At 39.6% G+C, this 12,047-nt stretch overlaps 1 protein-coding gene across 3 annotated transcripts in view; it reads left to right on the top strand.

The window, feature by feature from the left end:
* Positions 1-11,375, top strand: part of LOC142621468 (uncharacterized) — a 28,158-nt gene extending 16,783 nt beyond the window's left edge. For all 3 annotated transcript variants that reach the window (XM_075794716.1, XM_075794718.1, XM_075794717.1), the window contains exon 4: positions 10,889-11,375. In XM_075794716.1, the coding sequence (XP_075650831.1) occupies positions 10,889-11,194 (306 nt within the window). In that variant the 3' untranslated portion in view covers positions 11,195-11,375. The remainder of the gene's footprint in view (positions 1-10,888) is intronic.
* The last annotated feature ends 672 nt before the right edge of the window (positions 11,376-12,047 follow it).

Raw genomic sequence — 12,047 nt, 5'->3', positions numbered from 1 at the left:
GGGAATTGGAGCCTCTCAGGAGCTAAAATGGGAGTTTTTCCGGTAGGCAAGCCTAATAAGGTGGTGGTGGAAGGAGGTGATAGGAGGGAGCAGTGCATTAATGAGGGGTCAGTGGCAGATAGTAGGAAACGTTTCCCAAGCTTCAATTTGAATGCAAAAGCCTATGACAATAGGAATAGGAGTGATGTTAGGAGGCCATGCTGGACAGGGAGAGGTCTTATCGTGGAAGTTAATGTGATGGGGAGAAGGCGGGTTTCCTGGGATAGGAAGAAGGGGAGGGATCAGAAGCTAAAATGGGTTTCACGGGCTGGCAAGGATTTGCATCAGGATAAGGTGGGTCTGGGTTTGGGCCCTAATAAGTTGGTGGCCCAACTGACTGGTAGTGAGTCTGGTTTAGGCCCACAATTCAAAAGCCCAATCTCCTTTGAGCCTGGGGAATCCTCCGTTAAAAGTGTTGAGCCTTACACTCAACCGTTAAGCACGGGAAGGATGGGGTGTGCCCAGGGGCGACTCCGACGACCTTTGTAACGCCATCGCAGGTGGCCGGAGGTCTGGGGTGGTCGCTGAAGGTATGGGTTCAGGCCGATAAGGGTGGTTTGGGCCTGTCGGTGTCTTCGAAGTCTCCGACGAGCCCTGTCTTGACGGTACAGGTGTTACGTCGCACCGGGGTTTTGGTGGGTCCGCTTCATCGGCGCTGCGAGCCACCGGTAGGAGTGGCGGGGCGTGCCGTTTCCCCTCCGGCAATGGTCTTCAGGCTGAGCTCTGACCGGATTACCACCTTCGGTTCCAGTTCGCTGTCGAGTGGGATATTTTCTGAAGGTATAAGGGTAGTGACTCTCAATTTAGTGCCACGATCGTTAGGACCTCTTCTCCTTGACTTCTTTCTGGAGATGGTGCGAGCTGGACCAAGGGGCTTGGGGGCAGGGAGTCAGGAGGTTAATTCTTCTTTAAGCATTGAACTTTGCCTTCCTGGGGAGGTTATGCTTGTGGAGGAAGCAGTTGTTGATACAACATTGGCAGTTGCCTTTCCTCTACAAATTTTAGATCCGAGTGCACCGACAACCTTGGCAGAATTGGAGGAGGTTGATGAGGTTTTTAGTTTTGAAAACAACAAAGATATTTCTGGGTGGGTGAAACACAGAATACTTTTAGTAAATTGGTTGGGTTATCTATGACGCGACATGAGAAATTGTGCATCTCTCTTTTACAGAGGCTTGAAGCTGAGATGGAGGCAGCCAATGTGTTACACAGGAAAATAATGGGTAGTATAAAGGTGGCTAAGTCCAAAAATAAGGGATGCAGAGAGCTGCAAAACCTGATTTCTTCGGTGAATTATGACAGAAGATAGAGGGTGGTTTTGTGTTGTTTCTTGTAGTTGGGGATTTTTTAGTGTTTATGAAGATAAAAATGATTTCGTGGAACGTTAGAGGTTTAAATGACCCTCGGAAATGCCTTGTGGTGAGGAACTTGTTGCGGGAGTGGAATTGTGATGTTGTTTGTTTACAAGAGACAAAAATTGCAAGCATGAATCGACAATTTGGTTTGTAGTACGTGGGGCCGCCCATATGTGGTGAACTGTGTTGGAGGCGGACTGCAATTCTTGGTGGTATTTTGCTTATGTGGGACAAAAGGGTTTTGGATAAGGTGGAGATTATGGTTGGTACATTCTCAGTGTCGGTAAGGTGGAAAGGGGTGGGGGACGGGTTTATTTGGGCTTGCTCAGGCGTCTATGGTCCAAATGAGAATATTGAGAGGGTCTATGTGGGATGAGTTAGTGGGAGTTCGAGAGTGTTGGAGGGTTCCGTGGTGCGTTTTGGGGGACTTTAATATAGTCCGTTTTCCTAGCGAGCGTAGGGGCGAGACCCGTTTTTCCACGGCTATGGAGAAATTTTTAGAATTTGTTGAGGACCTGAACTTGGTTGATTTGCCTTTGGAAGGAGGTAGCTTTACTTGGTCCAGTGGTTTGGATCAACCAATGATGTCTAGGATTGATAGAGCTTTGGTCACTCCTGATTGGGAAGATCATTTCCCGAGATGTTTCTCGAAAGGATTTTACCGTCTTGTTTCGGACCACAGTCCAATTCTCTTGGAGGCTGGGGGAATGGCAAGGGGGAAAAGTCCATTCAGATTTGAAAATATGTGGTTGAAGTCGGAAGGTTTTGTGGATCGGGTTCAAACCTGGTGGAATCGATATTCCTTTGTAGGTACTCCTAGCTTTGTGCTTGCGAAAAAATTAAAGGCTCTAAAAGAGGACATTGTGCAATGGAATCGCCGAGAGTTTGGTAATGTAGCGCGTCAAAAGAAGCAATTACTGGAGGAGTTGATAACTTTAGATGCTAAGGAGGGAGATTTTGGTCTACCGAGGGGGAGAAAGTTCATAGGGCTGGTTTGAGGTCCCAGGTGGAGCATCTTCTTTCCTTAGAAGAAATTTCCTGGAGACAAAAATCTAGAATGTTATGTATCAAGGAAGGGGATAATAACACCAAGTTTTTTCACAAAATGGCTAATTCCCATAGACGGTCCAATCTCTTAAGGACCTTGGAGGTGGATGGGGTGGTTTTTGAAGAGGCTTCCGAGGTAACTTATCAAGTTGTACAATTTTATAAAAATTTGTACAAGGAGACTGAGGAGTGGAGGCCTTTTGTGGAGGGTATGGAATTTGATCGTATCGAGATTAGGGAGAGGGTTTGGCTTGAAAGGAAGTTTGAGAGAGAGGAGATTCTTCAAGTTGTTAGGGGTTTGGAAGGGGACAAAGCTCCAGGTCCGGATGGGTTTACTATGGCATTCTATCATCATTGCTGGAGGATAGTGGAGAAAGATGTCCTAGCGGTCTTTGAAGAGTTTCTCCATCATTGCAAGTTTGAAAAATCCCTTAATGCGACCTTCATTGCTTTAATTCCTAAAAAGAATGATGCCTCCAATATTAGAGATTTTCGTCCTATCAGCTTGGTGGGGAGTGTGTATAAGATCTTGGCTAAGGTCTTGGCAAATCGCTTGAGAGTGGTTTTAGATCAGTTGATTTCTGAGAATCAGAACAGCTTTGTGGGTGGGAGACAAATCCTTGACTCGGTTCTCATTGCGAATGAGTGTGTGGATAGTCGTGGGAAGAGTAGGGTTCCTTGAGTCATTTGTAAGCTCGATATGGAGAAAGCCTACGACCATGTAAATTGGGAGGCTTTGTTGTATCTGCTGAATAGGATGGGTTTTGGAGTGAAGTGGTGTAAGTGGATACGTTCTTGTATATCCACTGTTCAGTTCTCTGTTTTGGTTAATGGGTCCTCAGTTGATTTCTTTGGTAGTTCTAGGGGTTTAAGACAAGGAGATCCGCTATCCCCTATGCTGTTTTTGATCTTGATGGAGGTATTTAGTAGGATGTTAAGGAGAATGGAGGGAGCTGGCTTGATTCATGGATTTAATCTTGGGGGCAGGAGGGATGGTGGGGAACGTGTTTCACATCTCTTATTTGCAGATGATACCATCCTCTTTTGTGATGCAGATGTGGAGCAAACTCTTCATATTCGGTTGTTGCTCCTTAGTTTTCAGGCGGTAACGGGTTTGAAGTCAATGTGCATAAGAGCGAAATGGTTCCTATAGGGGAGGTTGGGGATGTGCATGCTTTGGCTGATATATTGGGCTGTAGAGTTGGTTCTTTACCTATGTTGTATCTTGGCATGCCGCTGGGGGCTCCTCACAATTCCCCTTTAATTTGGAATACAATTTTGGAAAATATTAAGCGGAAATTATCTGGGTGGAAGAAGTTGTACTTGTCTAAGGGGGGTCGTTTGATGCTTCTCAAGAGTACGCTTTCTAGTCTTCCGACTTACTTTCTATCGTTATTCACTATTCCTACTCATGTGGCTAATAAAATTGAAAAGTTGCAAAGGGATTTCCTTTGGGGAGAGAGCAAGATTCATTTGGTTGGTTGGGATAAATTTTGTGCGCCTATAGCCAATGGTGGCTTAGGGATTAGGAAACTCATTACCTTTAATAAGGCTTTGTTGGGGAAATGGTTGTGGCGGTTTGGAAAGGAAGAGGGTCGGCTATGGAGGCGGGTTGTAGCTTCAAAATATGGGGAAGATTGGGGGGGATGGACCTCAAAGCTGGGTAGGGGAGCTCATGGGTGTGGTTTGTGGAGAAGTATCCGCATGGGTTGGGAGGATTTCAGCAAAAATTGTCAGTTTGTGGTTGGATTGGGGAATAGGGTGAGGTTTTGGCAGGATGGGTGGCATGGGGATCAACCTTTTCAATTGGCTTTTCCAAGGTTGTTTGGCATTGCCATTGTGAAGGAGGCTTTTGTTGAAGCTTCTTTGCAAAGGCAGGGGGCGGAGGATAGAAGATTTTGGAATGTTCGGTTTAGTAGATTTTTTAATGATTGGGAGATGGATGAAGGGCTGCGGTTTCTTCGTATGTTGGGTGCTATAACCCCTCCTATGGATGTTGGAGATCGGATGAGATGGAAATTGAAGTCTAATGGAGCTTTTGACATCCGGTCGTACTATAACAAATTAAGAAATTCTCCTTCAACTATCTTTCCTTGGAAAGCTATTTGGAGAGCAAAGGCCCCAAGGTGAGTTTCTTTTTTTGTTTGGTGTGTAGCTTGGAATAAGATTCTAACGAGAGACAATCTGAGATTGAGGAGATTGGATTTTGTGGATTGGTGCATTATGTGCCGTCATAGTGGAGAGACGGTAGATCACCTTCTTCTTCATTGTGAAATGGCTTACCGGTTATGGAGCTTTGTTTTCCTAACTTTTGGCTTGGCCTGGGTTATGCCTAGATCGATTCCTGAAATGCTTTTTGGTTGGTGGAATTGGTTGGGGAAGCATTCATCTCAGATCTGGAATTTAGTCCCGCTGTGCATCCTTTGGTGTATTTGGAAGGAGCGTAACCGGAGGACTTTTGAGGATTTGGATAGCTCTAGTGAACAGTTGCTTGTTTTTTTTAGTGGGACTCTCTTTGATTGGTCGCGCGCGTGGGGACTCACGTCTAGTGATTCCCTCCATTCTTTTCTTTGTTCCCTTTTCCTTTTCTAATTTTCTTGTTGTCTTTGTTTCTCTTTGTTTTCTTCTTCTTGTATCTCCTAGGTTGCTCTGTGTTTTTTCAGGTATAGAGTAACCCTTCGTATATATATCATTCTTACTTATCAAAAAAAAAAAAGAATGAGCACGGAGTAACCTAAAAGAATTACAAATATATATATATATATATATATATATATATATATATATATATAAATATATATATATATATATATAATCTTAAAGACACTACAATATGCTGGAAAAGCACAAAGTAGTCAAAAAGTACATAAAGAAGAAGGAAAAAAACAGAAAACAAATTCCAAAACAGAAGAGAGTTAATGAACAATGGGATGGAGTCACAAGATGTGAGTCCCCAAGCCTGAGGACAATCAAACCAAAAATTACTGAAAGAAGCAAGCAATTGATCTCCATAACTATTTACATCTAATTCCTCCAACCAAAAAGAAGATCAAGCACCGTTCTTGGTAAGACCTAGGACATCCTAAAAAATCAAAAGACAAAGCACCATAACTGTTGTGCCTTTTTGCAATGAATCAATAAATGATCCACAATCTCTCCACAACAGTGACACATGCAACACCAATCAACAAAATCAAACCCCCTACTCCGCATATTATAACTAGTATCTTATTCCAAGCTACAATCTAAACAAAAAAAGAAACTTGCCTAGGTGCCTTCACTCTCCAAATATCTTCCCAAGAAAAAGCGACAGAGGATGAGTCTCGTAGAGCATTATAATGCGGGTGAATGTCAAAATTCCCATTCTTCTTTAAAATCCATCTCAATCGGTCCCCATTATCAATTAAAGGGGTATTATTCTCCAAAAAATGAAGAAAATCCACCATTGAACCCAACTCCTAATCATCCAAATCTCGATCAAACCTCACATCCCAAGTCCACCTTTGCCCTTCCCTCTATCTGGTCAAGGATAATGCAACAAAAGTCTCTTTCTTCATGGCTGTCTCATACAAAACTAGAAATGTCACTCAAAGAGGCTAAACCACACACCAACAATTATGCCAGAATCTCACTTTATTCCCACCCTAATCTCAAACCGAGTATTTTTGGCTAAAATCCTCCCAACCCATCTCATACAAATATCTCTCCACAAATGGCAACCATGAACACCCCTGGCCAACTTGGAAGTCCATCTCCCCATTCTTCCTTCCCCAAACTTCATAGTTATCACCCCTCCTATCTCCCCATTCTTCCCCAAACTTCATAGTTATCACCCTCCTCCAAAGACGATTCTCCTCAACCCCAAAATGCCATAACCATTTTCCTAATAGAGCTTATTTAAACGTAGTTAGTTTCCTTATCCCTAAACCACCATTGGCCATAGGAATGCACATTTTATCTCATCCTACTAAATGTTGTTTAGATTCGCTCCATATGCCTTCCCAAAGAAAATCCATTTGCAATTTTTCAATCTTATTTGCCAGTAGGAATGTTAAAAAGTGATAGGAAATAAGTAGGATTGACAATGTACTCTTTATTAAAGTCAGCCTACCACCTTTGGACAAATATAACTTCTTCCATCTTGCCAATCTTCTCTCAAATTTCTCCAATATAGGATTCCAAATAGAAGAAGACTTATGAGAGGCCCCTAGAGGCATGCCACGATAAGACATGGGTAGATTCCCAACCCTACACCCCAAAAGCCCTACCAAAACATGCACATTATCTACCGCCCCAATTGGGACCATTTTGCTCTTACGAACATTAACCTTCAAGCTAGTGACTACTTGAAAGCATAAAAACAACATCCGTATATGAAGAATTTGCTCCACATCTGCATCACAAAACAAGCTTGTATCATCTACAAACAAAAGATGTGAAACACAAACTCCATCACCCTGTCGACCATGAGCCTTAAAGCCTTTAATTAGACCCCCCTCCAGTCTCTTCAACATCCTACTAAAGACTTCCATCATGATAAAATAAAAATAAATAAAAAAATTCAATAAGGACGTGATATAAACATAGGTGTTTACACCCTCCAATAAAGGGATGCCACATCAGATATTTTTAATGATTTCACATTACTGACTAACACACATGATCACAATCCCCTTGAATGTATCCAAATACTAATAAATCAAAACAAACAAAAATCGTGCGTAAATCGGCAGCCGGTTCTGCAAGACTAAAAGATAAGTGAGGTCATCATCGTTGATGGTAGCAAAGTTGAATCAAATCTCAAAACCAAAAAAACATAAATAAATTCTCATACATACACATTGAAAGAAACGGAATTTACACAGTTGAACTCCGGCATCAAAAATGTCAATACCCAGCTGGGGTATTCAAGAATATGGTCTTCTAAAGGAAAGTCTTGAAGTCGGTGGTGACACAGCTAGAATTTGGGACTATATCTCATTCTTCAATTTTGTCAAATAAGAACAAAAATTTCGTGGACTTCTTTTCTTTATGGTGAATCAGTGGGCATGCAATATTTCTGTTGATTTACTTAGTAGATCCGGTAGTCACAACTCACTACTCCTAATTTGAAAGCCTCAACCACCACATCCTTGGTGGATCCGGCTGAAGTTCCAGATTCCAGTAACATCGCCGGATGCTTTTGGGCTCAACAGAGTCATGGTGACGCTAGCAGCTTCTGGCTATGAGAAGATATTGGGTATATTTTTTTTTATTATCAAAGTGTTTGAAAATCTGATCGTGTGTGATTGTATTGAGATTCTTATTTTTAAAAGTCTGATGTGGCAAATTAGTATTGGAGAGGGAAAATAAGGGTTTTATACCACATTCTTATCAAATTTGAACTAAAAAAAAAAACATAGGAGATAACGGATCTCCTTATCTCAATCCTCTCAAGCTTCCAAAAAAATCAGCTAGAGACCTATTTCCCAAACAAATAACTGAATTGTCAAGATACAAGTTTGAATCTGCCTACACCATCTCTCTCCAAAGCCTATCTATCCTCCTTAACGGATCTAGAAGTGCCTCCCAATTCATATGATCATAAGCTTTTTCAATTTCTAGCTTGGGTATAACTATCAGAACTTGGAACTTGACTCTTCACTTGATCCAAAACCCTTTTAGGCAATTTGTTAACACCTTAGCCAAAAAATTTTACACGCTCCCCAACAAAAAAATTGGCCCAAAGTCTCTAATCTATATATCTAAAAGCTAAAACGTATCATTTATTGTTATTACACTCTTATTGAACCACCTCATCTGTTATGTCATTAGCCGTATTATTATTCTTTTTCTTAGTCGTTTTTACCTTTAATATTTTTGTACTATATTAATATATTGGCTTTACATATTCCTCTTAGGCGGTTTTAATATTCATCTACTTTAATTTTGATGTTATAACTAAAAAATAAATCAATGGAAAATCAAAACAAAAATATTGTCTATATATATTCATATTAAGTGGTTTTAACTTTACATATAATTTTATCTTTACGTGTTTATATATTTTAATTTAGATATTTATAACTGAAAATTGAAATCAATGAAGAATATTTTTTTTTTTTTAAAGACTACAAAAAGGTCTCCATGAGTTTTGCTTAATCTTTGAAAGTAGAAAAGATACGGCTTGACAACTGCTCCATAGGAGGAGTCTGCCTAAAGGATAAAAGAGAATTGCCACTTGAAAGACCACACACACAAGACCAATCAAAGTTCTAATCATCAAAAGTGAGGCTATTTTGTTCATTCCATAAAATCCACATTAAAAATAAGGGGGCAATGTTCCAAATATCAGATGAGTGCTTCCCAAACCAAATACTTCCACCAAACATGATGTCCGCTATCCTTTTAGGTAGCACACATTGATCCCAAGAGCTCCAATGATGTAGCTCCACCAGACATATGCTATATTGCAGTGAATCAATAATTGATCAACTGTCTCCCTGCTACACCAATACATGCAACACCAACCCACTAGAGAAAATCACTTTATGAGATTATCACAAGGATTTTTCCCCAAGCTACTATCCATACAGAGAAGGATACCTGCTTAGGATGTGACTTGTGTACCTTGAATGGCCTCATAAAAAGAGCAAACAGCAACCCTATTACTCCCATTTAGTCCCCTTCTCATTTTATCACACCCCCTAGGGAATTGTTGGATAAAAGATATAGGATAGAAAGCACTTGCTCCAACTCCAAATCATTATAACCTCCGTGAAATCTCACATTCCAACTCCGCCCCTCCCCATCAACCAATGCTGAATGAACAGTAGCATCTCTAGCTACTACGCAAGCATTTACATCTGAATACAAAACCTGCAGAAAAAAAATTTCCGCACCACTTGTCCTGCGAAAGTCTCACTCATTCACCGTCCCCCCATTTCAAAACACACATATTGCAGGAATCTGTCCCAACCAGTCCGAATACTTTTCCATAAGCTACAACCATGTGTTCATGTAATTGGTTCGTAGTCCAACCAAGTAATGGAATATTTTTTTACCAAATAAAAATACTTCTATTGACTTTGCCCACTGAGCATAATTATTATTACTTAATTTAATTGAGGTCATTGAAAACAGTTCAGGGGAAAAAGCAAACCAGAGTCCAATTCTTTCTTTGATTCCATCACAGCCACTGAACATGTAACCCAACTACAAGAAATTTAATTAACCAAAAAAAAACACTCACAATTTCATAACCAGAGAAAACGGATTCATTAATTCAAGAGATTAAAGAGACCTAAATAAATTGAGTCAATTAACAGCACAAAGAACTTTCCAATAACACGGCTGAGATAAAAGAAATGAGAAACATATTAAGAATGTGATATGGGTTGGATTACTCGCTGAGACTCAACCCTTGATTGCAGTGGAGTGAATCATTGATGAGTCTTATTGATGGCATACTGAGTTTGTACCTGCAGATGGATGACATCTTCTCAGGGTGACAATTTTAACTGGTCATTGTTTAAACAAACCAACTATCTGGGTGTTGAGAATGTTGAAATCAGGTCTAAGGAATTATCAATGTCAGGTTTGAAGTTCCATCAACAGAAATTGACTGTGGGTGGTTGCAATCGGGAGTTGTGGTGTTATACTCTGATCGCAATGGTAAAATTGGGCTGTTGAGGTTGATTACGGTCATGGTTGTGACAAGGATCAATTGTGTTCACAGCAGAGGTCAAATGCAGTGATAGTCACAATGGTACAGTGGTTGCAGTGAATAGCGATGTCTTGGTTGTCGACACTGGTTTATTAAGGATGACAACAGTTCCACAGTTTACATGGCTCTAATACCATGTAACCCATTTTTTGGTAAATTATTCTTAGAGTTGATAAATATGACTCTAATACCATGTAACCTATTTTTTGGTAAATTATTCTTAGGGTTCATAAATATCATTAGCCCAAATAGACATTATTTATAGTCTTGTGAATAAATACACTGATCAATTTACTCTTACTCTTACACCAATACAACATTACTTTTAAACTTAATTTTATTAAGGGTTTGGAGTATCAAGGCATCATACTTATAAAAAAAAAATACAAATAGAAAAAAATAAAAAACACGTCATACTGTTTACAGCCAGCTCTCCCCTAATGTTACCTTGGCAGTTCTCAATTCTAAGCTAGACATGTCAAACTCAGATATTTCTATTTCAAGTAAGGTTTGAAAGATTATGAAACATGTAAGGTAAGCACTGAATCAAGTTCTGCCATCCTACGTAATAAAATCAAGCTCGGATACTAATAATCAGTAAATAATCAAGCTCAAATTTAATGTCCCCAAACCTTAACTTGAATCTACTGAAGTTGGTACGTCATATAGCTTTGGTTAGCTATTCTGATTTGTTTGTTATGTGCTTGGAAGAAGTTTCTTATTCGAAAGTTAATATATCCAGGGATCATTGGCATGCTTAAAGCCTCGTGGGTATATGGTGAATTTTGGTCAGTCATCAGGTACACCAGATCCACTTCCATTGTCAGCTCTTTCTGCGAAATCCCTGTTCTTGACCAGGCCTTCCCTCATGCAATACACTGCAACTCAGGATGAGCTACTGGCAACTGCTGGGGAGGTATTTGCCAATGTCGAATCTGGTGTCTTGCGAGTTCGAGTAAATCATACCTACCCATTATCTCAGGCGGCTCAGGCACATGCAGACCTTGAAGGTAGGAAGGCTACTGGATCCGTTGTGCTGATACCATAAGGCATCATTCAGTAAGTCCTTCCAATTATCTTATTGGTTTATCTATTTGAAATGCCTTGTAGTCTGTGTGGAACAATATAAATGTCTTCTGGATATGGCTGGGTAGCCGAATGTAAATTAATGTTTTGAAACTAATCATCAAGAGAACTATTGTGACAGGAATAAATGGATTTGAACTGTATCTTCCGGTTTCTCAAATTTATAATTTCTTTTACTTTTGTATATGTTTGAATTTTGTTTAAGTGATTAAATTTACTGTTTCTTAATATATTAAGCTTTTAGGACAATCAATAAATTATCATGATATCATTGCACGTCATCCTAAGTTCGAATCATGTCTCTACTTTATCTCGTTTATAAAAGGTTAAAAATTGCATGCGTTTGGGGGGATTTGGGATAGCAAGTATTAGAATAATAATTGAGTGTTTATTTGGCAAAGATTATTTTTGCTAACTTATTTTATTATTCCTTATTTTTGCTACTATTTATAAATTTCACTGCACTTTTTGGTACTATTCATATATCTTACTGTACTATTTCAACTGACTTTTACACGTATCTACAGTATTTTCAGCAAAAAGTTTTTAATTTCAGCAAAATAAGTGGGTCTCAAGCTTAACATCACTATTTTTTTACAGTTTAGTTTTTAAGACCATTGGTAATCTAACAATATGCATTGTAATGAACTCATTGTGAGAATATAGATTAAGCATTCTTATAAGGTGATTTAGAGTGAGAAAAGCTAATGAAGCAGTAATAATTTAGATTATATGTTTCTTTCATTTCACATTCTGGCAATTACTTCATCCCATTGTGCTTTGTTTGTTTGTTTGTTTGTTTATTATTTTTATTT

This window comes from Castanea sativa, chromosome 1 (genome assembly GCF_040712315.1).
Source record: "Castanea sativa cultivar Marrone di Chiusa Pesio chromosome 1, ASM4071231v1".
Classification (NCBI taxonomy): Eukaryota; Viridiplantae; Streptophyta; class Magnoliopsida; order Fagales; family Fagaceae; genus Castanea; species Castanea sativa.
The sequence above is the reverse complement of the archived record's forward strand: the minus strand, read 5'-3'. Positions and strand labels throughout refer to the sequence as shown.